The sequence below is a fragment of the Rhinatrema bivittatum genome, chromosome 1 (assembly GCF_901001135.1).
Source record: "Rhinatrema bivittatum chromosome 1, aRhiBiv1.1, whole genome shotgun sequence".
Lineage (NCBI taxonomy): Eukaryota > Metazoa > Chordata > Amphibia > Gymnophiona > Rhinatrematidae > Rhinatrema > Rhinatrema bivittatum.
The window spans coordinates 141,154,588-141,181,755 of record NC_042615.1 but is presented as its reverse complement, the minus strand read 5'-3'; the positions used below and the strand labels follow the sequence as shown (position 1 = coordinate 141,181,755).

At 44.6% G+C, this 27,168-nt stretch overlaps 1 protein-coding gene across 4 annotated transcripts in view; it reads right to left on the bottom strand.

The window, feature by feature from the left end:
• LNX1 (ligand of numb-protein X 1) overlaps positions 1-27,168 on the bottom strand; it is a 261,445-nt gene that overhangs the window by 69,785 nt on the left and 164,492 nt on the right. For all 4 annotated transcript variants that reach the window (XM_029587604.1, XM_029587612.1, XM_029587615.1 and 1 more), the window contains one exon: positions 21,395-21,766. In XM_029587604.1, coding sequence (XP_029443464.1) covers positions 21,395-21,766 — 372 coding nt within the window. The remainder of the gene's footprint in view (positions 1-21,394; positions 21,767-27,168) is intronic.

The window sequence follows — 27,168 nt, the reverse complement described above, 5'->3', positions numbered from 1 at the left end:
ACGTCCAATCCCTCCGAAACTAATAGCGCCCGCAACATGCAAATGCATGTTGATGGCCCTATTAGTTATTCCCGTGTGATTCAGTAAGTAAAATGTGCAGCCAAGCCGCACATTTTACTTTCAGAAATTAACGCCTACCCAAAGGTAGGCGTTAATTTCTCTCGGCACCGGGAAAGTGCACAGAAAAGCAGTAAAAACTGCTTTTCTGTACACCCTCCGACTTAATATCATGGCGATATTAAGTCGGAGGTCCCAGAAGTTAAAAATAATTAAAAATAAAAAAAAAATTTTAAATCGGCTCGCGGGTTGAAAACCGGATGCTCAATTTTGCCGGCGTCCGGTTTCCGAAACCATGGCTGTCAGCGGGTTTGAGAACCGACACCGGCAAAATTGAGCGTCGGCTGTCAAACTCGCTGACAGCCGCCGCTCCTGTCAAAAAAGAGGTGCTAGGGACTCGCTAGTGTCCCTAGCACCTCTTTTTACCGCGACTTTTACTGTATCGGCCTGATAGTGCCTTCCTGCTACCTGCTCCTAGGCTGAAAGAGTGCTAATCCTTTCTGCTTTGAACTGATGAAGGGGGTGCAGTATTTTATGCCACACATATCACTTTATCAGCAACCATTCTTAAACTATGCTCACATATATATCATGTTTTTTGGGAAATACAAGGAAAATAGTAATTTTTATGATGGAAAATGTGACTTTCAGCTTTGTAACTCAGGCTACACAGCACAACCATAAAAATCTTTACTATTTTTCTTTTTTTGTTTTCCAGGTATTTGGATAATGTTCTTATGCCTTTTTCTGCAAATGTATTTAAAGATCAATGCAATAGAGACAAGAGGTTTGGCCTTCTCAGTTAACCAGATACCAACAGCCTATTGAACAATGATGCACGATTGCTTACAACTGAACAAGCAATACCTAACTAGAAAGTGGAGGGAGAGAAGGCAATGGATACATTAATATTTTGGTGAACTAACTGATGCAGAAAAGGTTGAAATTATTTAAAGGGATGATTCTAGCTGCCTGCTGAAAAAGAAAGCAGGCCTGCAAAGCTGAAAATACTGTGATATTGTAAAAGCCTCCTTCATGAGCATTGCTGACTAATTCAGTCAAAGCAAATGTTTTCTAATTTTCCATCCCAGTGCAATTTTGTTGCTTTCTGTCTTGCAGAATGCATTGGAATGGGTGTTAGAAAACCAAGATTTCATCAGAATAACTGAGGACTGGGCATTTGGCAAGCAGCGCAATAAATATATCAGACACTATGAGGTTATCACCAACAGTGCTCAGGTGAACAGTGAGGAAACTGTACTTAAATTAGGAGACAATGGGGTAGATTTTATAACATGGTGCGCGGCCTACATGGGCGCGTGCTACCTGGGGTGTGCACATGTATGCCCGATTTTATAACATGTGCGTGCAGGTGCGCCCATGTTATAAAATCTGGGGTCGGCGCGCACAAGGGGGAGCGGCCTCGGAGGGAACTTTCCTTTCCCTCCCTGCCTTCCCCTCCCCTCCCTGTCCCGCCCCCAGCCCGAACCCCCCTGTACCTTTATCTGAAAAGGTACGCCTGCCAGCCAAGTGCCGACACGCGATCCCCCAGCACAGCGGCCATGTGGAGGCCTCTGGCACCGCCCATGCCCCGTCCCACGCCCTGCCCCTTTTACAAGCCCCGGGACTTACACGCATCCCGGGGCTTTATGCGCACCGCCGGGCCTTTTGAAAATAGGCCCGGCGCACGTAACCTCCCTATGCGCGTAAATCCTCCTGGATTTACGCGCGTAGGGCTTTTAAAATCTGCCCCAATACAAACAGATCAAAACAGAAAAGCAAAATGGGGGGAAATGCGAGAAAAATTGGGATCTGTTTCAGATGCTACTCAAGAGGTGAAGTAGAAGAAAGGAATTGCCAGATCTGGTGGTCTTTACCATTATGGTCCTTAGGGCTATAACACTCGGTACAAATAGACATATTTAGAACTTTTAGGAGAAAGAAAGGATAGATTTCTAGTGCTGATAAAGTTATTCTGTTGACCATTATTGCTTGCTGCTTGACCTAGTCAGCATAGACGTCTGCCATCATATTTTCCTAATGATACTTCACAAGGTTTAGTGGGGTTAATTTTCAAACATGCACATAAGTTGCACTCATTTTCAATGCAAACACCTGCACATATCATTGCTTTGAAAATTATCCCACCACAGCTATCCCACGCCTACTATTTGGTGCACATAAAATTTTCCTGAATATTTACACACATATGGTCGAATTTTACATGGCAAATTCAAATCCTTCTCAAGCTCCATACCCCCCCAGGAATGCCTCGGTTCAATCCAGGTAAACTTCTGTGCCAACCTGACCTATGCACGCAAGTTTATCCCCATATCGGGTGGACAATTTTGTAAAAGGCCACTTCTGCATGCTTAGCCTACAGAAGTCCTTTTTTAAAATTACCCCCATAATGTGGTGTTACAAATGATATTTGTTGTACAAGTGACTTATGTCAACTTGTACAACAACAAATGATGGTGTATTATTACTTTAGCATGATACAGGTGGTTAAAATATTTCATGTGTAGTCTCCACTGTGACAGGTTTCAAAACGCATACAGAATAACATGACAAATGATGACATCCACATCTAAGTCCTGTCTACCGTGTGACATAAAGTACTTATGCTCCCTGTGCTGAAAGTTAGATTGTAATATGTTTGGAGTGGGGACGTTTTAAGCTGGCAGAGCTCTATTTGTACATTTTTTTAAAGAGTCTAGCTGGCTAACTTTGGGAGGTCACTGACTAGATCTGACTTTTGGAAACTTTGCTCACACATAGAGGCTAAAGGCATGTGCACATTTAGCACTGTGTTTACTTTTTCTGATGCATGAATAATAGGTGTTCCTGGTGGCATGTTTACATATGGGATTTCCTAATATATGTGGATAGATTTTCCCATGGTAGCTGCTGAGCAGAAATAGCAGGTTTAAGTAAAGTACCAGCGTAACTTTTAGCTAGAAAATGTCTGTTTGAAAATCTCCCTAAAGTTAGAAGGGAAGAGAGTATTAAGTGACTTACTCAAAATTTACCTATATGTACTTTGTTGATTCAATAGGGATAATTTGCAGAAGCCTACATAGATGCAAAGTAAGTTCACATTTTTATTATACAAGCCTTGTAGCTAATAATCAAAGGTAAACTACCTGGGTAGTTTCTCTTTAAAATGTAACTTTCATAAAGTATAGGCACGCTTTGTATGTAGCCATGCAATGATAAACTAGTGTGTGCATGTTTGAAAATCAAATATATGTGCAATGATTTTTTAGAGATCTGCAGTCATTTGTTTCTCAAAAAGAAACAAAAGGAAATAAAATTAAATGTCATTCATTTTTCATTTTTTTTTACTGCCATTAAACAAATATCCCCGGCTGCCATTTTTTAATATCCCCTCCAGGCTCTCTCTTATTCTCTTCTTCCCTCCTGCATGGGTCTCTCTAGACAAACGGGGGACTTTGAAGGAGGCCTCAGGGGGGACTTGTAGGCAATGGGAGGTAATCCAAGGAGGTCTGAGGAGGGTAAAAGAAAACTATTTAAAAATGGCAGCCGGAGTTTGGATTTAGTGTAAGCTATTGTAAAATAGTGCACGGTAAAACCAAACCAAGCAAAAAATGACACAAATAAAATCAACACGACAATCACATCCACAAACAAAATGACATGAAATGAAAAAATTCACCTACACACCCATTTTTCTCCTCTGATTTAAGTGCCCCTAGGAACACCTCTAGTAAAAGATTAACTGTGGTTAACCATTATGAATATTTTTTACTACCTTATTTGTGGGGAAAAAATTAATTTCCTCATTTTTATCTCTTAAGATAAAATGATCACATACTTCACCAGTAGCTTATTGTGCTATTATAAGTCTCACCCTTTCAGCAAGTTGTAAGCTTTTTTAAACAGGATAAAAAAGCTTTGCATGAGCAATAAGAATGTCTAATTGCATGGATGTAAAAAAATATTAAATAATGATAAACAAATACATTCATTCTGGCCTTAATTCTGCAACATGTCTAAGCTGTATAAATTATCAAATATCTAAAAAAAATTCAGCCCAGGGCATTTTTTACAGAGATTGAAAAAAAGGTGTCTGGGCCAGCTCAGACGATATCTGGCTTTATTACACAGAGATTTATTCCTCTGCATGAGTTATTACATTCTTGTGAATTTCACAGATTAAGACCATAGCAAAACCACAGACGGGGATGTAAGCCCTACAGAACAAACAATTCAATTGTAAAATAATCTTTCAGTTTTATCTTATGTAAAGTAGTATTTTTAATTTAAAAAAAAAGCACAGTTTTTATGCGTGTGTGTGTGTGTGTGTGTGTATAAGTATGTTAAACAGCAGATAAGTTCTGAAGACCTCTCAAGTCTGTCCAACTCACTTGTTTTGATAACCACAGCTGATCTCTGACTTTCCCTTCATTTCTTCATTAATTAAGGATCATCTGTGCTTATCCCAATGCTTTCTTTGGTTTTTTCTGTTACTATTTAGCCTTGAGCACCTCCCCTCGAAGTTGTTCCATATAGCTAGTATATTTTCCAAGAAGCAATATTTTCTAATGTTACTCCTGAGTCTCTGCCCTTTAAACTTCATTTCATGACTTCTTGTTCTAGAATTTTCTTTCCACTGAAAATATTTGCTTGTTTTGAATTATTTCTAACTTTAAGGTATCTGAATGTCTCTATTATATCCCCACTCTCTCTTCTCTCCTCTAGGGTATACTTATTTCAAAGGGCTTTTGGTATAGATTCTGCACCATTTTAGTAATCCTTCTTTGGACACTTCTTGAACACTATATTTCTTCAGAGGCACAGAGAATTGGATACAATGGACTGGATTCATTAAGGTCTTTTGCCACAGACCCAGAATAGGAAAAAATATATTTAACTTTACTGAATAATCAATGGGAACAATATTCAAACAGTACAGGGAGATGTAAAGTCTGTCGATACTTTTTTTACCTGTAGACTTTACATTAATTTTACATGGCATGATTCAGAGAAAGTATCCACGCAGACTTGCATTTGCTATTTTTTTAGATGCTTTTTTCAAGGAGTTACCGCAGGAGATAATTCCGCAAATTGTGCTAACAGCCGTTAACGTGATTTGCGAATGCAAATAGCTACACCTCTTTCATTTGCGGTACGTTGTGCGCTAGAGGCCGGTAAAGGTTTATCACGGTGTTTCCGGACGGGGGGGGGGACAGAGAGAGAGAGAGAGAGAGAGAGAGAGAGAGAGAGAGAGAGAGAGAGAGAGAGAGAGAGAGAGAGACAGACTTGCTATAGTGTCTCTTCCCTAGACAGGTATTTGTATCCCTATGAGAGGCTCACCTAGTAACTCGAGGTGGGGATTAGGTATGAGTGTAGGGGGTTGGGGGCCACTTTCACATTCAACATGAGACGTACGAACAGAACAGTTGTCTCTTGTGAAGATTCGATGGCCTTCGGAGTGAGGAAACTCACTCCAAGATGAGATTTGGGCAATGTTCTCTCAAACTAGCTTGTTGTTGCTGACTTTTGGCCAGCTGCTGCCAGTATTCAAAATGGTGCCGATCGCCTTTGCCCTCACTATGTCACAGGGGCCGACCGTCGGTACCTGTGACATAGTGAGGGCAAAGGCGATCGGCGCCATTTTGAGTACTGGCATCGAACGGCCGGCGTGCAGGAGGTCGCTCCCGGACCCCTGCTGGACTTTTGGCAAGTCTTGTGGGGGTCAGGAGGCCCCCCCAAGATGGCCAAAAATCCCTGGGGGTCCAACGGGGGTCTCAGAGTGACCTCCTGCACTCCGGCCGTCCGATGCCACTACTCAAAATGGCGCCGATAGCCTTTTCCCATACTATGTCACAGGGGCTACCAGTGCCATTGGTCTGCCCCTGTCACATGGTAGGAGCACAAGATGGCGCCGATGGCCATGTGACAGGGGCTGACCAATGGCACCGGTAGCCCCTGTGACAAAGGCTGTCGGCGCCATGATGAAACCGGCACCAAGGGTGTGAGTGCAGGGGATGGTTCCCGGACCCCCCGCTGGACCACCAGGGAGTTTTGGTAAGTCTTTGGGGGATCAGGAGGGTGGGGGTTGTAGTTAATTTGAATTTTAGCAGGCACACGAATAGAAATCGCCGTATTAACGCATCGGGGCACCATACAGCCGAATGCAACGTATCTGCTCCCCGACGAATCCGAATCACGAATGCAACGTATGGCGTCCCTCTGCACATCCCTAATACAAATACCTACCTATGGGCCATGATATTATGGCCAGTCTCTCTCTCTCTCCCCCCCCCCATCAATTCACCTGAAATAGGACTTACAGGAGACATCGCAAATGGCGATGAAACCTTACCGCACGGTCACAGCAGCTATCACACAGCCTAATGCAATCCAAAGAGGTGTAGTTAAAATCAGCATTACAGCTGTGCGATAGCTCTTCGCAGACAGGCTAACCCAGCCCACTCTCCGCCCCTAACTCCTCCTATTTTCTGAATTTGCATCGCACCATACGATATGGTGCATGCATGCATGCATGCATTAACGGGGCTTTTCGCATGCGATAAGCCCTTAACGCATGCGAAAACGCCTTATTGCATTTTGATAAATGACCCCCATTGTTTGCTGCTGGATCCCCTCTATGCTCTATATGCTCCTCAAATTCAATGAATTTGGATGACACCCCTGTCAAAACGTCACAAAGTTGAGTCACAGACCGCACCAAGGTACTCTTAGTATGAGATTCCACCTGCCTTATGTCACACAATGATATGTTGGCCGGGTCAGTAGCTGCTTCGCCTACCTTCAAGTCCTGTGAAACATGTGACAGTAATACAGGGACCGGCATTGGGAGGTTCACAATCTTGAGATTTCTCCATTTTGTGGACTGCAAGGCTCCTGGTCAAAAGTTGTTGGGGATGACATAACAGACATCTAAAATGGGGGAAGTGATGTCTGTTGTCCAGAACTCAAGGATATTTCACAGCCCTCACGTCTCATGTTGCTGGACATATTACTCTGCACATTGCACAAATCCATCCATAGGACTGGTTAATGGAGCAGAAACCACAGGTATTCTAGGAGTTTTATAAAAAACAAAAAATAATAGTAGAGGCATGCCTTTTGCTGATATAGGGGAATTCAAGATGCCAAGTGATGTCAACAACATGCTTCATCACTGGTGGAAGAAGGAGAACTCCAGTCACACCAGGTAGAACAATCGCAGTTAACCTCACCAATTTCTGGGAACACACTGCAGGGGAATTCAAGGCACCAAGTGATGATGTCAGCAACACGCCTCACCACTCTAGGAAGAAGGAAGACTCCAGCCCCACCAGGTAGAACAGCCGCAGTTCACCTCACCAACCTCAGAACATAAGATTTGCCATACTGGGTCACACCATCAAGCCCAATATCCTGTTTCCAGCAGTTGCTAATCCAGGTTGAAAGTACTTGGCAGAATCCCAAAGATAAATAGATTTCATGTAACTTATCCCAGGAATAAGCATTGGATCCCCCAAGTCCACCTTTTCTATTACTAGTAATTTGTAACCAATCATTAAAATAGTCTATTGTATCTGAAGATTGGAGGGTGGTCAATGTGAAGCTGGTCTTTAAAAAGGACTTCAGGGGTGATCTTGGAATCTATATGACATCAGTGCTGGGAAAAATTGTAGCAATTATTCTAAAGAATAAAACCAAAGAACATATGGAAAGGCATGGTTTCAATGGGACATAGTCCAGCATGTTTTTACACTAGGGAAGTCTTGCTTCACCATTCTGCTACATTTTTGAAGGGGTTATTGATGAGCCGGTGGATATAATGTATTTGGATTTTCAGAAGATATTTGACAAAATCTCCCTTAAGAGAGTCTTGAGAAAATGAAAAAGTCATACGATATTTATTTATTTATTTAGAATTCTTATATACCGACATTCTTGTACAATTGACAAATCATATCGGTTTACAATCTAACAGAACAATCGCGGTTAAGGCGTTACATTAAAACAAAGCTTCTAATAGAGTAAATAGAACAACATAACAGTGGCAGCTAAGGCGTTACATTAAAACATAGGGTCTAGTATAAATATGAGAATAAAAATGAGAACAAGTGAACAAGTATAAATATGAGAACAAGTGTAAATGTGAGAACAAGTGAACAAATCAAATGGAGCGTAAAGGGGCCCTGAAGGACAATTATATTCTGTTATGTCCTTTGACCTGTGTCAAAATGGTCTTGGGAATCCGGGAAGGCTTGTCTGAAAAGCCATGTTTTGAGGTGTTTCTTAAATGTTTGATGACAAGGTTCTTGACGAAGCTCCGGTGGCAGAGAGTTCCAAAGGGTGGGTCCAGCTGTCGAGATTGCACGCTTTCTTAGTGAGGTTTTGACCGGTGGGGCATATAATGAACCTTTATATGCATTAGGGATGTGAATCGTTTTTTGACGATTTAAAATATCGTCCGATATATTTTAAATCGTCAAAAATCGTTAGGGCCACGATACAATACCAATTCCCCCGATTTATCGTCAAAAAATCGTAAATCGGGGGAAGGGGGAGGGCAGGAAAACCGGCACACTAAAACCCCCTAAAACCCACCCCCGACCCTTTAAATTAAATCCCCCACCCTCCCGAACGCCTTAAATTACCCTGGGGTCCAGCGGCGGTCCATAGCTAAATCGGGGGAAGGGGGAGGGCAGGAAAATGGCGGTGGTCCGAAACGGGCTCCTGCTGTTGAAGCCAAAAGTCTCTGGGGGTCCAGCGGGCGTCCGGGAGCGATCTCCTGCCGTGAATCGTTTTCCATACGGATAATGGCGCCGGCCATACGCGTATGGCCGGCGCCATTTTCCGTACGGAAAATGGCGCCGGCAGGAGATCGACTGCAGGAGGTCGTTCAGCGAGGGTTCCGCTGAACGACCTCCTGCAGTTGATCTCCTGCCGGCGCCATTATCCGTACGGAAAATGATTCGCGGCAGGAGATCGCTCCCGGACGCCCGCTGGACCCCCAGAGACTTTTGGCCAGCTTGGGGGGGCCTCCTGACCCCCACAAGACTTGCCAAAAGTCCAGCGGGGGTCCAGAAGCGACCTCCTGCGGTCGAATCGTGTTGGTCTATGGCCGCCGTCATTTTGCGGCGGCCATTTTGCAAAATGGCGCCGGCTGAAGACAACACGCTTCAACAGCAGGAGCCCGTTTCGGACCGCCGCTGGACCCCAGGGTACTTTAAGGCATTTGGGGGGGTTCGGGAGGGGGGGGATTTAAAGGGTCGGGGTGGGTTTTAGGGGGATTTAGGGTGCCGGTTTTCCTGCCCTCCCCCTTCCCCCGATTTAGCTATGGACCGCCGCTGGATCCCAGGGTAATTTAAGGCATTTGGGGGTAGGGGATTTAATTTAAAGGGTCGGGGGTGGGTTTTAGGGGGTTTTAGTGTGCCGGTTCATGATTTTAACGATTTTCACGATATTCTAAACACCCAAACGGCAACGATACGATTCCCTCCCCCTCCCAGCCGAAATCGATCGTTAAGACGATCGAGGACACGATTCACATCTCTAATATGCATTTCTGATTGGTCTGTCTGATGTATGCAGACGGAGTTGAGAGCTTAGATTGAGATGGGCGATGCCGTGAATGTCCTTGTGGATCATCAACGCTTTGAAGGTAATCCTAGATTTTATGGGAAGCCAGTGAAGGAAATGAAGGATGGGTGTGATATGGGCTCTTTTATTAGAGTTTGTGAGTAACCTTGCCGCGGCAAGGTTATGATAGGAGGCAATGTCCTATTGTGGATTGCAATCTGGTTAAAAGATAAACAGAGAATAGGAATAAATGTTCAGTTTTCTCAGTGGAGAAGGGTAAATAATGGAGTGCGTCGGGGACCTGTACTAGGACTGGTGCTTTTAAAGATATTTATGAATGATCTGGAAAAGGGAATGACCAGTGAGGTGATCAAATTTGCAGATGACACAACATTTTTCAGAGTTGTGAAATCATTAGCAGATAGTAAGGAATTGCAGGAAGATCTTGTGAAACTGGGAGACTGGGCATCCAAATGGCAGATGAAATTTAATGTGCACATGTGCAAACTGATGCACGTGGAGAAAAGTAACCCAAACTGTAAGTGCCCAAGGTTAGGTTCCATATTAGGAGTTACCATTCAGGAAAAGGATCTGGGTGTCGTCATGGATAATATTTTGAAATTCTTGGCTCAGTGTGTGCTGGCAGTCAAAAAAGCAAACAGAATGTTAGAAATTATTAAGAAGGGAAAGGAGAATAAAATGGGGATGTAATAATATCTCTGTATAGCTCTATGATAAGACTGCATCTAGAGTACTGTTTGCATTTCTGGATATCGCATCTCAAAAAAGATGTAGCTGAGCTAGCAAAGGTATAGAGAAGGAAGACCAAAATGATAAAGGGATGGAATCACTCCCGTATGAGGAAAGGCTAAAGAGGTTAGGACTGCTCAGAATGGAGAAAAAACAGCTGAGACGGGATATAACTTCATGAGTGAAATGGTACAGTTAAATGTAAATCAGTTATTTATGCTTTAAAAAATGCAAAGATTATATTGCAAACACTCTATATTGTTAGGAAGAAGCACTTTTAAAACAAATTTGAGAAAATGTTTTCACTGAATGCACAATTAAGCTCTGGAATTCACTGCCAGAGAATATGGTGAAGGCAGTTAGTGTAGCTAGGTTTAAAAAAGGATTTAACAAGTTCCTGGAGGAGAAGTCCATAAACTATTATTAAGCAGATAGACTTAGAGAAAATCACTACTTATATCTGGGCCATAGTAATATGGGATCCATCTACTATTTGGGATCCTGCCAGGTACTTGTGACCTGGATTGGCCACTGTTGGAAACAGGATACTGGGCTTCATAGATCCTCGGTCTGAACCAGTTTGGCAATTTTTATGTTCTTAAAAGGGAAAATGGTAACTCATATAGGTAAAATGCAACTCTGATTCTGAGTGTTTGAATTTGTTAGTTTTGGGAGCAACAAAGAGAACATAGTATATGAAATCCAATGTATTAGTTATGATTGACTATGGGGCTGATATAATAAGGTGCGCTGAAGCTGCCGCAGGTTTGTGCGAGGATGTACTCGTGTTTGTACCCACGTTTTCCTGTGCAAAGCAGTATATGGGGATGTAATAAGGATTTTGTGTGTGGGAAAAAAGCACGTATGAATGCGCTTACATCTCGCGTTTTTTCCTGCACTAATGCATGCTAATGGCATGCAAAGGAGGCGATTAGCTAATGCAGATTTTTAAATGTGTATTTTTATCACCATAGTCAGGGCACGAGAAGCGTCAGTGCCAACTCGGGGGGGGGGGGGGGGGGGGGGGGGGACACTATGTTGGCATCAGAGCATCCTAAAAACCACCTTGCTGAGCACCTATCTCGGTGTCCGGCCAGCTTAGCTAGGTGCTTTTCTGGGCGTCAGAATGGCCAACTTAGGTAGATGCTTCCCTAGGCGCTGAGCTGAGCACCTAGCTCAGTGCTCAAGCAGCCAGATGGCCAGAAGAGTGCCTGAGCAGCAAGATTAGCTAGGCGCCTTTCTGGGGGCCCAATCGTATAGATTTTTCTGCCACAAACAGAGCATGAGTGGCCTGATAAGCGCCTAGCTCAGCACCCAAATGGCAAGATTGGCTAGGAACCTTTCTGAGCGCCCAATCATGCAGATTTGCAAGCAACTAAGTGCCTAGCTCAGCACCCAAATGGCAAGGTAAGCTAGGCAGCATTCTGGGCGCCCGATTGTGCAGATTTTTCTGCCACGAACAGAAGAGCACGAGCGGCCTGATAAGCGCCTGGCTGATCGCCTCTCTTGACTTCAGAGTGGCCAGCTTAGCAAAGCGCTTTTCACGGCATCCGAGGTAGGCGCTTCCCTGGGCAGACACTCAGCCAGAAGAGCGGCAAGATTGTTGTGAACTAACATCCATGAAAATATTTGCCATGTTTTCTGCAGCACAGTTATTGGAAATATTAAAAATACTTTCCAGGGTCATACTTTCACTTAATAGGGAGACCTGTTCACTCGCTCACTTGCTTTTATGCGCAGACTGTTGACACGAGTTTTGAGCGCGGATGCAGCCGCTTATTACATAGGCCCTGTACCACAGTTAGGTTCGCGCATTTTTCCATATGCGTGTGGATTTCTGCACGCAAATAATTTGCATAATCTATTTTTTTTACATCCCGTGGAAGCAGCAGCTTCAGCTGCGTGCGGTGATCAAAACCCAAGCACATAACGAGCTCCTGTTTTGCTGTGGGTCTTATTACATCAGTCCCTATGAGTTTTAGTGCCTGGTTCACTAATTTTTCTTTTTTCCCCATAGACACAGAGTGGGAGAGAAACCTTGAGGCCTAATTTTAAATTGCCGGAGAATGTAAAAACCGGGATATACACGCGTGGCTGGGCTGCATGCATGCCGCAGGTATTTTTAAAGGCCCACAGCCACGCGTGTATTTCCTGGAATGGGCCGAAAACAGGTGGCCTACAAAAAGGGTGGGGTGGGGTCTGGGCAGGGCATGGGCAGGCTGGGACAGTGCCATTAGGCACCTGCGCACACATGCATGCACCAATAGAAAATCAGATATCGGTATCAGATTTTATGATGATGATGCCTGGGGGAGGGGCTAGAGGGAAGAAGAGGTGATGATGCCAGAAAGATAGGGGGAAGGGAATGGAGGAGAAGTTGATGATGCAAAGGGGGAGGGGAAGTGATGCTAGGAGGGGATGAGAGAGAAAAGGGAAGATGATGATGTTGGCGGTGTGTGTGTGGAGGGAGAGTGATGTTGGGGATGGGGAGAGGGAAGGGAAGAGAAGAGAAAGTGATAATGCCAGAGAAGGGAGGAGAAGTTGATAATGCCACAGGTTGGAGGGGAAGGGAAGAAAAAGTGATGATGATACTCAATGGGAGCTGGAGAGAGAGGGAAGGGAAGATGGTGACTGCAGAGGTGTGGAGGGAGAGGGACAAGAGAGGAAAGGACAGTGATGATTTTAGGGGCTGGGGAGAGGAAAGATGGAAGGGAAGAGAAGGTGACAAGATGGAAGGGGGAGAGTGAAGCAAAGGTAATGATGCCAGAGCATTGGGAGGGGGAGGAAAGAGAAGAGTGATGATGCCAGGGAGTGGGGGGGGGTTGAAGGGTATAAGGAAGGTGATGGAGTGCCACAATGAAGTAAGCCCTGTGCCGGGTATGCCACATGACAAATATGGTTGGCAACCACTGAGTTAAGACATTAAGGAAATTAGCACTTACTCGGCTGATATAAGGAGTACCCTGGGAGCTTGCTGCCCATTGCAGGCCAGTAAAAAAAATGCACTTTTCTATATTTAAATTGGGTGATGAATGAATGGCTGTGGGCAATAAGCAAGTAATGTCTTTGTCTTTGAGCATCAAAAGCTTTTTTAACAGCCTAATGCTGTAGGTACTTGGATGTTAGTTAATCCATTTAAAAATTGACCCGCCTCACTTATATACAGGCCGATGCAGTAAAGTGGCTCAGGCCGAGCACACTGTTAGCCCCCGTTTGGATGCGCGTTTGGAAACAACCCCGAAACTAATAGCGCCCGCAACATGCAAATGCATGTTGATGAGCCTATTAGTCATTCCCACGCGATACAGAAAGAAAAATGTGCAGCCAAGCCGTACATTTTAATTTCAGCCGGCACCGAATAGTAAGTCGGAGGCCCCAAAAAAAAAAAAAAAAAATTAAATCTGCTCGCGGCCCACGGGTTGGAAGATGGACGCTCAATTTTGCCGGTGTCCGTTTTCCGAACCTGTGGCTGTCAGCGGGTTTGAGAACCAATGCCGGTAAAATTGAGCGTCAGCTGTCAAACCCACTGACAGCTGCTGCTGCTTCTGTCAAAAAGGAGTCTTGCCAAAAGTCCCTGGTGGTCCAGCGGGGGTCTGGGAGCAATCTCCTGTACTTGGGCCGTCGGCTGCCAATAATCAAAATGGCACCGATAGCCTTTGCCCTTACTATGACACAGGGGCTACCGGTGCCATTGGTCAGCCCCTGTCACATGGTAGGAGCACAAGATGGCACCGGCCGTCGATTGCTCCTACCATGTGACAGGGGCTGACCAATGGCACCGGTAGCCCCTGTGTCATAGTAAGGTCAAAGGCTATCGGCGCCATTTTGAATACTAGTAGCCGATGGCGTGAGTGCAGTAGATGGCTCCCGGACCCCCCGCTGGACCACCAGGGAGTTTTGGTAAGTCTTGTGGGGGTCAGGAGGGTGGGGGGTTTGTTTAAATTCGCTCCTTTAGACGGCCGAATAATTTGGTGAAGATTCGTTGTATTCGTGGGGAATCGCGATACATTTCGCTTCCCCACGAATACAACGAATATGGTCCTATACGTTGCAGATTACCAATACGTTGCAAACGAATGCACACCCCTACAGGAGATGACCCTATACAATTACACACGAAGTCCATTGATGATTAATACATTTCACCACACTTCTTTTTACCAAAACTAAAACACAACTAGCACACTCTTTTAGGGTAAAATTTTACACGCATACACACATTCATATCATACGCCAGTCCCCTCAGCCCGTAACCTTGCAGACATCTTTGACTCCTCTTTCTCTTTATTTACACAGTTCCAAAACTCTGCTAAAATGTGTCATTTCTTTCTCTGTAACAGCACCAAAATCTGTCCCTTCTTATCTGAACACATTATGAAAGCCCTCTGGGAACAGGGAAATATCTATGGTACCTGAATGCAATCCACACTGAAATGGCTAACCAGTCATGAAAGGCAGAACATGAATCAAAAAATTAAATTAAATTAAAAATTAAACTAGCCACTCTCTCACCACCTCCTGCTTAGACTACTTTACCTTGCTTCTCACAGGTCTTCAAGGGAACCGTCTCCCTTTATTACAATCTATCGAAACTTCAGTTGCACAGCATATTTTGCCAGTGTCACTACACCCGCATAACCACTCTTCTCACGTCACCACATTAGTTCCATATTGCTTCAAACTTCTCTTACTCAACAATAACAGCCTTCATTCTGCAGCTCCTCACTATTTCTCCTCTTTTACCTCTCTGTAGAGGTCATGTGCATGGATATTAAGTGTCCTAGGTGAACCTTATAGCCTTCCATCGACACCCCCTCCCCCGACCTCGCCACACAGTTTAAAATTATGCATTCATAATAACAGATTTTATGTGAAAAAAAAGCAAGTTTGCTTACCGTAAACGGTGTTTCCGTAGATAGCAGGATGAATTAGCGATGCTGTCTGGGAAGCATCGCGAACCAAAGTAGGCAGAGTTTCCTCAGTGAGTCACAGAGCTTTGACTTTGTGCAGCTGCACGGTGATCTTCCCACGCGTTCCCCTCTTCTCCTCAGTTTCTTTGTAGACAAGCAAGAGGTAATAAAAAGGTGTCCTTTGTGGGACTGTCTAGGGAGGAGGGAGGGATCGCATGGCTAATTCATCCTGCTATCTATGGAAACACCGTTTAAGGTAAGCAAACTTGCTTTTTCCCGTCGATAGCAGGGCTGAATTAGCCATGTGGTCTGGGAGTCCCAAGCTTCTGGGTTATATCTCTTTGGTGTGTTTTTGGAAGGTCAGGACAACAACCCATTTGGTGGTAGACAGTCTCATCGGTTTTGAAGGGTTGACAAGACTGCTGTGCCTAGTGCTGCATCCGAGGCCACCTGCTGTTGTAGACAATGGTGTGAAATAAAGGTATGGAGGGACGACCAAGTTGCCGCTTTGCAGATATCCAGTAATGGAAACTTGTTCAAGTGGACAACTGATGCTGCAGCAGTGTGAATTTGATGCGCCTGAGGCTTCTTGTGAAGTGTGATTGATTGTTTGTTGTAACAAAATAGAATGCACTGAGACAACCAGCTGGCGATGGTCCTCTTAGAGACTGGTTGTCCAGGATAATTTGGATTAAAGGAAATGAAGAGCCGAGAAGGTCCAGAGATAATTGAGTCCTTTGTTTATAGTAAGCCAGAGTCCATTTGCAGTCCAGTGAGTGTAAAAATTTCTCACGATCATTGGTGTGTGTGGCTTTGGCATGAAAATTGGCAGAGTGATGGTTTGATTGAGGTGGAAAGAGGAGACCACCTTAGGAAGGAAGGTGGGGTGAGGATGAAGGGTAACTTGTTGTGGTAGAATTTCAAAATAAGGAGTAGTGAACTAAGGCCTGTAACTCACTTACTCTCCTGGCTGATATGATGGCCAGCAGGAATACTGTTTTCCATGTTAGGTATTTAATGTGACTGGTGTCCAGTGGTTCAAAGGTGGGTAGCATTAGCTGCTCCAAGACTATGTTCAGGTCCCATGGTACAGGTGGCTTTGACACCGGTGGTCTGAGGCGAAGCATACCCTTCATGAATCTGGAGATCAAAGGATAGTTAGAGATGGGCAGGCCATTATGAATATGATGAAAAGCTGAAATAGCGCTGATGTGTACCCAAACTGACGTGGTAGCTAGACTCGCTTGGTAAAGCGTACGAAGATACTCTAGTAACTGTATGGTGGTGGAGGAGAATGGATCTAGGTTCCATGGTTTACACCAAGTCTGATAGTGATGCCATTTGCCAGCATAGTTACGTCTGGTTGAAGGTTTCCTGGATACAATGAGGATATCTTCTACTTGTGAAGGTAGGCCCAGGTGGTTTAATATTTGCCTTTCAATCTCCATGCTGTGAGATGTAGGGATTGGTTCATTGGATGGAGGAGGGAGCTTCCTTCCTGTGTTAACAGCTGTGGATGGTCCTCCAGCGGTATTGCTGGGCGTATGGAAAATCGCATGAGATACGCATACCATGGTTGTCTCGGCCATGCTGGAGCTATGAGGATCATGTCCGCTATGTCCTGAATGCATTTTTGAATTGTCCTTGATTTTAGCGGAATGGGAGGGTAGGCATACAGTAAGCCCGTCACCCACGGGATGAGGAAGGCATCCAGGGCGTATCGAAGTTTGCTGGGGTAGATTGAGCATAAGATCTGTGTCTGACAGTTTATTTCCATGACAAAGAGGTTGATTATTGGGAAGCCCCACTGATGAAAAATGGTGAGGGCCACCTCTCAATTTAAAGTCCATTCGTGTGGGTGAAAAACCCTGCTTAGGAGGTCCGCCGTTACATTGTCCAGACCCAGAAGGTAAGTGGCCTGGAGGGATACCTGGGCTGTTTTCACCCATTGGAGTATTCGAATGGCTTCTCGACACAGTGTCCATGAACTGGAACCTCCTTCATTGTTTATGTAAAACACAACGACTTGGTTGTCGGTGTACACCATTAGACATTTTCCTTGGAGTTGAGAAGAGAAGGTTTGAAGTGCTCTCCAGATTGCCCTTAGCACTAGGAGATTGATTTGGTACGTGGATTCTTGAGGAGACCAAAGTCCTTGAGTTTTTAAGTCGTCGAGATGGGCACCCCAACCTTTCCTGGAGGCATCTGTTGTGAGCATTAGCTGATGAGGTGGCAACCTGAAGGGCGCTCCTGAGGATAGGTTGTTGGGAGAGAGCCACCACTGAATGTCTGTTTTCATTGGTTTGGTGAGCTGAACCCTGGAGTTTAGGGGCTGCAGGAACTGCGACCATTGGGTTTTTAGGTCCCATTGTAAATGACGCATGTGTAGTCTCGTGTGGGGAACTACATGGATGGCAGCTGCCATGTGGCCTAGAAGTTGAAGAACCTGGCGTGCAGATGCTTGATTTTGATTGAATAAGTTCTGTGCTAAACCCGAAAGCATCTGCATTCTGTCTTGGTGGAGGTAGGCTCTCTCTTGCACAGTGTTGATTAGAGCTCTTATGAATTGCAGAATTTGCGTAGGTTGTAGGTGTGATTTCTCATAGTTGACGAGAAAACCCAGTGTCTGGAGACAGTTGATCGTGCATAGCGTGTGTGCGTATGCATCCTTTAGATCGATGGAACATAGTCAATCGTTGGGCTGTAACAGTGGTAAGATGTTCTTGAGCGAAGTCATCTTGAACTTCTCTTTCTGTATGTGTTTGTTGAGGTTTCGTAAATCCAGAATGGGATGAAGACCCCCCCTCCGACTTCCTCGGGATGAGGAAGTATTGGGAATAGAATCCCTGATTTTGATGTTGAAGAGGGATTGATTGAATAGATTTCTGAATTTGCAGATTCGTAATCTCTGCATGGAGGGATGAGAAATGGGGAGATGTATTTCGAGGAGGGGGTATGTGGTGAAGAGATGGAAGGGTTAGGAAGTTCAGTCGATAACCTTCCTTGATTATGTTGAGTACCCATTGATCTGTGGTGATGGACTCCCATCTGCTGAGAAAGAAGCACAGACGTCCTTTTATAAATGCTGGTGATGGTGGCTCTCTGGATCTTAAAAAGCAGGTGGTTGCTTTTGTGGTGGTGCAGTGGATGGTTTGGGTTGTCGTTGTTGATGAGACCTGCCCCTTGATTGATTAGGCTGCGAGAAATGCCTTGGTGGACCAAATTGCTGTGATCTGTAAGGGATAAATGGTCTGGAGAATGGTCGTTGGTAGGCCCTCCTACGATAGGAAGGATAGAATTTTTGATGGGTTTTGTGCATGTCAGAGGGGGTGGTGAGAGAAAGTACCACCGTGCTCTGTTTCTTTAGGTGGGACACAGTTTCCCTGAACTTTTCACCAAATAAGTTATCCCCCACGCATAGGATGTCAGCCAACATTTCGTGAACGTCGTCACGGATTGCACTTGCTTTTAGCCAAGTGAGTCGCCTGGCTGCTATGGCTGTTGCTGAATCTCTTGCTGAAGATTCAAACCCCTCATAGATTGATCCTCAGGAGCGCCCTTCCTTCTTCAATGTCGAGGAAGGGCTGTGGGAGGGTATTATCCTCAGCTAGGCAGATGGGGCGAAGCTTTTGAAGACACTCATATAAGTATTGTGTTATATAGAAGTGGTGATGTTGAATCTTTGTAGACAACATTGTGGAGTGGTAAACTCGTCGGCCAAAATCATCGAAACATTTGTTGTCTTGACCGGGGGGAGATTTGCATGCAGCTTGGAGCGCTTTGCTTTTGTTAACGCCGACTCAACTACAATGGAGTTATGGGGAAGTTGAGGCTCTGGTAAACCCTCCGGCAGGTCAGAGGGCATTCCCGAGGAGGAATCTAGTAAGGATGAAGGTAAATGTCAGCCCGGACTGCGTGGGGGAGCCAGTGCTGGAATATCAGTTGGATCAGACTGTTCTGGTACAGGTGATGAAGGTGGAGAATAATTAGGAGAATCTATCGGTGGAACAGTTTTAGCCTGTTCAAGATCTTCGAAAAAGGAAGTTAAAACTTGGGAAATTTTAATCATGGCTGTAGATGCCAAGGTTCCCGGTTGTGGTGGTAAGTTCACCGGCCTTGGAGATGGTGTTATAGGTATTGCAGCTAATAATATGTCTTGAGGAGTCGTTCCCTTGAGTTGAAGTAAAGGTGGTGATGATCTATACCTCTTTGCTAGGGGTACCTGTAGTGTAGGGGATAGCCTTTGGGTGCGAGACACCGAAGACAGGCCTGACTAGGAATCTTCATCGATTGATGTCTGCTTTGAAGATTGAGAATCCGAGTCAGAAAGGATCTCAATATCAATATCTGGATTGTCACGTGGACGTTTTGGTGTTCCATGGGTGTGTTTGTCCTTCTGAGATCCTTTTTGAGGCAAAGGTGGTTGATCCTGACCTGGTGGCATGAATGAACTCGAGATGTGCTTCACATGCGTCCTAGTGTGTGTTGGACGCTTATGGTGCGTCGTAGACTTAGAACGCTTCTCATGAGAGTGTCCGGATGGAGTCGAGTGCGTCGAAGATGCACCGTGCGCCGATGGTGTGCCATGCGCCGATCTCTTTTTATGCTTCGTGTGCGTCAAGTCTTTCGGCGTTGGAGAGCGGGGTCGAATGGGAACAGAGCCCTGTGACCCGATGGACGCACCCGCGATTCTTTTCTTTTGAGGTACCTCTGCCGGAACCCCAGCTCTCTTGGGCAGCTCAAAAGGTCTGTTGGACTGGAGTCTAGTACCTGGAGTGGCATGACTCATCTCGGTCGGCCCGAGGGAGGAGGCCCTCTTCGTGGACGTCTTACCCTTCTTCACCAGTTCCGGTGAAGAGTGTGAGGAGGCTGTTGGGGCATAAGAGCCTGTCCTGAGCCGCTCCATTTTCTCAGCTTGGTCGTGGTCAGGGCCTAAACAGATATAGCAATAATTATGTCCATCAGTGATGGACATAATTTTGCCTCACTGACAATATTTGAATCCAGATGGCTTTGGAGCCATCTGGGATTGAAAAATAGGTGAAAAAGATAAAAAAATCGCAAAAAGGATTTCCTGAGGTGGAAAAATCTTCTGAGGAAGAAAACCCCACGTGCGACTGGCTCGTGGAAAAAAATAAACTGAGGAGAAGAGGGGAACAGGCGGGAAGATCACCACACAGCCGCATAGAGTCAAAGCTCTGTGACTCACTGAGGAAACTCCGCCTACTTCGGGTCAAGATGCTTCCCAGACAGCATGGCTAATTCAGCCCTGCTTTCGACGGGAAAACTACATTCTGAGGTGAAAAATATATTATATACATTGTGATAGTTATATATACTATTGTGGTGCCAACCAGAAAACTCTGCCAAAAAGACACTTGGAACCCATATGTACTATATTATGCTTATTGTAACATGTTGAGTGTGGGCTTGGCCACTAAGTTGGAAAAGTTGGAGCTTGTCCAGCTAACTTGAATATCTATTCAAGCGTATTTTTTACATACATGCGAATATTGCAAGGAAGAATTATGCATATTTAAATACTGGGGTGGATCTGCACAATGCTATATACATACATATATAGGAGCATGTGCAGGTCTTTTAAAGTTATCTTCACAGTGAATTAGGCCTTGAGCTCCTCTAACAAAATGGTGCTTAGTAGCAGCTTGAGAGGCCTCTCTTGAGATTGGCCCCCAGTGCACTGCATCCACTGAAGCCCCCATAAGATCACCCCTGGCGTCAGAAGAGCTGTGTTGGAGCTGGACACACAAAGGGGTTATTTACTTATTTAAGAAATGTATATTCCACCTATCCATAATACTAAGCAGATTATATAAGTACATACACAATCAAAAGGTTGATTATCTTACTGAAAGTTGGTTAGCATTATGAAAAGATCAAAAGCTTTTCTGCAGTCACAACTCCTCAAATGCCCCTTGATCCATCAAACCAGCATCTGAACTGTACAGTGTGAAACCTATACATGTGCTGTGCAATTCCTTCCCTGAAAAATGACTGTTAAATGTTAGCCATAACTGCAAGATGAATGTATTTTCTCGAGTTTGGTGAATACAAGCAGAAAGATCTTTCAGATGCTTTTCACAAACCTGGATGAGCTGGGCTGCACCCTCTGGAGTGCCATAGCGCAGGTCATATCCATTGATGGCCAGCACCCTATCGTTCTCCTGCAACTCTCCATCCCGGGCGGCCACACCACCTTCCAGCATTTTGAAAACAAATACACCACTTTCCTCTGGTTTGCAGGCGAGCTTTATCCCTAGCTGTTCATCTCGACTGCTTTTGTTGAGAATGACTTGAAAGTCGTCGTCCCTGGTGTAGTGAGAATCATAATGAGATGGGTTGTTCTTGCAGCGATACCTCTGCTCTCTCAGTATGGTGAGCCGAAGGACCTGGCAAGGTTGTTTTAGAACTGACAGTGCGTAGTTGTGAGGCACCCTGCTGATGTCGATACCATTCACCTAAAAGAGAGAGATCCATATGACACCTACTTTAAGTACACTGAAAACAGGATGAAATGCTCGTATAGTTATGCAGTTTGTCTGGGGTAGATATTGAAAGCTTGACCTGTAAGTAACTTAGCTGGTTATAATTTATCCGTGTGGTAACCGCCCCCCTCCCCAGGTTGGCCACAATATATCACTGTCCCTGTATAGAACACAATATTAAAGAGCCATCCACCCCCCTCAGTCCCTCCCACCTGGAGGGCTGTGGTTGGATGCCTCAATACTATTTAGCCCAGTCATTTTAGAACACTTGGGATCATTTTGAGAAAGCACTGGAAGGGAAAGGATGGTTAACTTTTACACTCTGGTGAGGCCTCACACCTTCATCTAGATTTAATTAATTAATTAATTAATTACTTCTTTTCTATACCGACATTCATGACACATGTCATATCACATCGGTTCACATCAAACATGAGAATTTAACGTTAACAATAATCATAGCTAGAGAGCTACCGATAGAGTTAAGGGAAGAGGTAAGTTACAATGAACGAGGGTTACTGGAACTTGGAGGATGGAAGAGAGTAAGGAGAGAGGAACAGTTGAGTAATAGTATAAATATATGGAATAACAACGGTAAGAGGAACAGTTGAATGATATATGTTATAACAATAATATATATAAAATAAATATATAGAACAAAATATAGAATAAAGAATAAAGAATGTAACGTTACAGATTATATGATTAAGGATAGGCTTGTTTGAACAGCCATGTCTCTAATTTTTTTTTAAAGGTCAGTGGGCAGTGTTCCTGGCGTAGGTCTGGAGGCAAGGTGTTCCATTGGGATGGCCCAGCTGCGGAGAAGGCACGTTCCCTTGTGGAGGTGTGGATTTGGGGGGGGGGGGGGGGGGGAGCGAACGTGTAGGGTTCCTTTATAAGCAGTTCTAACTGGTCTTTTTGAAGTGTGGAGTCGTAGCGGGATTTTTAGCTCGAGCGAGTGCTGATTGTGGATGGTTTTGTGAATGATAGTGAGAGACTTATGAAGGATTCTAAAGCTGATAGGGAGCTGATTGGGAGCCAATGGAGATTCCTGAGGATGGAGTTTCAGTTGGAAGTGATACCTCATTTTGCACTCCCTGCCAGAGGGTCCTTCTCCTGCTAATTTACTGAAGAGAGAGATTTTTATGCCTATTTTATGCCTATTGAGGCGAAAGAGAGAGATTTTTATGCCTATTTTATGCCTATTGAGGCGAAAGGGCTCTCACCAGAGGACCGAAGACCTGTGAGCTCACTCTAAACTCTAGGTGGGCAAGCACCAGTGATGGATCCTGCTGCGAGAGACAGTGAGGGCAGAAGATGTATCCAGTTTAAACCGTAAGAAGTATTTTTTGGATCTGAACAGAGTGGGGAGGTTTTTGGATCCCCCTCCCCACCAGGATTACAGTGCTGAGAATGAGCCTGATCCCCTTTGACTTTTCCCCAAGAAACGTTCCCAGCAATATCGCCTAAGGTTCAAAGAACAAAATAGGGAGACCCTAACTGGATCTCCACCCTATGGGACTAGGACAGGCTGGGTGTCCGAGGAGAAGATGACCTAAGGTAGGATTTTTTGCTGTGACATTGGGGACCCCTTAAATAGGATTCCTGGATAGCTGCTGGGCGAGCTTTGTGCAGTAATATCACCATGGGGCTCTACCCAGATGCCTGAATAAAAGGACACCTAACTACAGAGAGATACACTTGTACCAACAGTCAGATATAACTTCAGCATTATTGACAAATGAACTTTAATTTATGATTACCAATCAGTAAACTTTTATTTTAACACCCAGACTTGGTCTTGTCTGATTTATCATAGCCTCTCACCTCATGGGAAGCATCTACATTATTTAAACACACTGTGAATCAAGACAACATGGTCCAGGCCATAAGCGAGAGTTTCCCCTCATAGAAAGAATCCTCCCAGGATTAAGACTCAAGCATGGGAGTAAATTTGGTAGCTAGAGCAGCTCTGAAGAAAAATAAGGGGCAGATTTTCAAAGGCTACACGCGTAACATACGCGCGTAACCCAAGAAAATCTGCCCCTGCGCGCGCCGAGTCTATTTTGCATAGGCTCGGTAGCGCGCACAAGCCCCGGGACGTGCATATGTCCCGGGGCTTGCAAAAAGAGGCGGTCCGGGGGCATGGTGGCAGTTCGGGGGCTTGACCGTGGGTGTGGCGGCGGTCCGGGGGCGGGGTCAAGTCCTCCGGAACAGCGCGCCGGCATCTGGCCAGCAAGCACAAGTTATGCCTGCCTTGGGCAGGCGTAACTTTTGGAGCAAAGTTAGGGGGGGATTTAGTTAGGGATGGGGGGTGGGTTAGATAGGGGAAGGGAGGGGAAGGTGGGGGGGCCGGAAAAAAGTTCCCTCCAAGGCCGCTCCGATTTTGGAACGGCCTTGGAGGGAACGGAGAAAGCCATCGGGGCTCCCCTTGGGCTCGGTGCGCGCAAGGTGCACATGTGTGCACCCCCTTGTGTGTGCCGAGCCCAGATTTTATAACATGTGCACGCGGTAGCGTGCACATGTTATAAAATCGGGCGTAGATTTTACGATCTGGCCCTAAATGTTTGTGTTCTCTTGGGATTGACACCCTGCTAAGGATTACATCTGGCTAAGTCTCGATGTATATTTAGCGGCACAGCGAAGCCACTGAATTATACGCATATATATTCGCACTTAGCTAGATAAGTCTACTCGACTAAGTTTAGACCTGCTCTATGGGGCATCTAAACTTACACATATATGTATGTGGCTAACTGACTATAAATTATAAGGCTAACTCTCTCTGCCCAGTACATGCCTACTTTTTGTGCTTGCAATTTTAACCATACAAGGGACTTGTATTGTTACGTGGTGGCCATTGAACTAGGGTTACCAACTAACTCCAGATTTTCAGAACAGTTTGATCCAGTCCTGGTTTTACCTCTTTGCATGCTGGAACTTATTCTGAGTATCCTACTGCATTCCCTAAGTAAAGCAAGAGGATAAGTACCTGCATGCAGAGGAGTAAAATCAGGAATGGATCGACCTGTCCTGATCACCTGGAGCCAATTGGTAACCTATGCTGAAAGTAGGTGCATATTCAAAAACCAGGACTGGCTCAACCTGTCCTGAAAATCTGGAGCTAGTTGGCAACCCTATGCTGAACGTAGGTGCATATTCAGCGGCTGTTACTTAGCTGCATAAGTCCAGCTTATCTGGCTAAATAGCGCTGGACGTGCTTTGAATATCAGGCCCTCTGTGTCTACATATGACTCTGTGTGAAATGTCAGTATTTAAAATGTCTCTCTAGAAGTATAATAAATACCAATTTCTACTGCATATCTGAGACCTTGGTGTTACAGGATCATAGAACCACAAAAAAACAGGGCTGGGAGGGACCTCCAGGAAAGATGCATTGTAGCTGAACCATTCCAGACAGATGTTTGTTTAATCTTCTCTTAAAAATCATGGCTGTAGATATCTTTCAGCTCTTCATGATTGTCCAGAGTCTTGTGTTGTTTTTTCAGTCTTGTTACAGGGCATTCAACGAAAGTTTGATTTTAGACTGTGCTCTCTGGTATCTCTCACTGCTTTTCTACTACGACCCCCATTCCCATTCTCAGAAGACCTCTCCTTGGGTCAAGCCTAGTTCACTACCTGACCAAAATTGGGTTTTTTTTCATAGTAAAAACCTTTCTGAGTTAAAAGGGAACATTAGCATGCCATAGGTTTTTTTTTCTATTTCAAGGCTGGGGGTTACTTAGCTGTTGCCAGATGGATTTCACAAAACATATCCTGCAGAGCTACCTATCAACGTATTTATTCCCAGCAAGAAGAAACCACATGTTCCACTGCATCTTTATTTGAGAAAATGTATACAGGGTTTTGATTTGCTCCAAAAAGGAAAGAAAGAAAGAAAAGTAGTTTACATGTAGCGGTAAGCCCCAGTATTAACATGAGTAGCATTTACAATCTATTCTTTGTACTGCAACAGAAATGGTAAACATTGTTCCCCAAATCCTGTGTTTTTATGGAAAAATCATCTGAGCACAAGAATTTGTGGCTGTGCTAATGGTAGTCCAAGCTCATGATGAAAAACACAGCAAACAGGTCACTGGCAGCCAACCGCTGCTGCATTGTGAATGACATCATTGTCCTGAGGCTTTTTTACCAAGTACAAGCAAACACAGACCCTTGAACTTCCATAACCTCTGACAGCCCTCTCCCCCAGTTGTAGTAACTCAAAGCCGAACTGTCATGCTTTTTTCCTTTAAGCTAACATTTCTGTTTATTTTCTTTCCAAGCAGTTATAAAACCACATTTTTCAGCTTGAAGACTTGCACCAAAAAGAAGGTAAACGTTTCCTATTGAAAAAGAAAGTCATGGGGGGTGGTCAGAATATGACGTTGGAAGGAAAAAGGCAAAAAGGAAATGTGGGGAAATACCTCTTTAGTGAGAGTGTTCTAGAATCCCTGAATTATCTACTGAAATAAGTGGTATTACTGAAAACAGTGACAGAACTCAGAGGGAAATAGGGCAAGGAAGGACGATGACCAGAGACTGAGGGGCAATTTGCGGGGGACGATGTAGATAGGGGCACGTGGAAAGACTGGTTGAGTCAAGAGGTCCTTATGTGCTGATACTCTGGGCTCAGTTCACCCAATCCGAGGCTAGAAAGGAGGTCGTGATGAATAACTTTTCTGGGAAGCTGATAAAGTTAAAAGCTGTTCAAACTGGAGAAAAGGCTGTTAAGGAGGTCAAATAGTGGTAAAGTGGGTGAAAATAAGCATATAAAGCATTGAGGATCTGCATGCCTCTGAGCCATGGAATGCACTAGGTGGATGCCTCATCACCCCATGCCTAAAACTATTTATTTTTATTTAATGCTATCTATTTATTATAATTTGTTAACCATCTTATCCTTTTTCATGCATACAAAACCACTTGGGTGAGACCAGCTCTCTAATAGTATAAAAGTATTTCTACTATGTCAGTATAAAGCCAAAAACACCTGCCCACACTTTAATCTCTATCCTACTTCATTTGCATGCTCTCTGAAACTTAACTTCATCCCGGCTTCATACAAAGCAATTGGAGAAACCTAGAAATCACACTCAAAGAAAAATAACATTTTATCAAGCTGCAGTGCAAAAGGCACTACTGGCATTGAAGGCCAGCTTGGGCCAAAATGTAAAAGAAAAGTCTGTATTCAATACTATATCCAAATAAACCTCCAGGTGTGATAAGATACTTAATTCAAAATAAGTAATTTGCAGCGTCCTATCAGGGTGATCCTATATCAGTTCACAGTCTATTCTCCATCTTTCACTCACAGCAGTCCTTGTCATGAAGTAACAACACTCACAGGACCCAGCTCAAAACATTTTCAGATG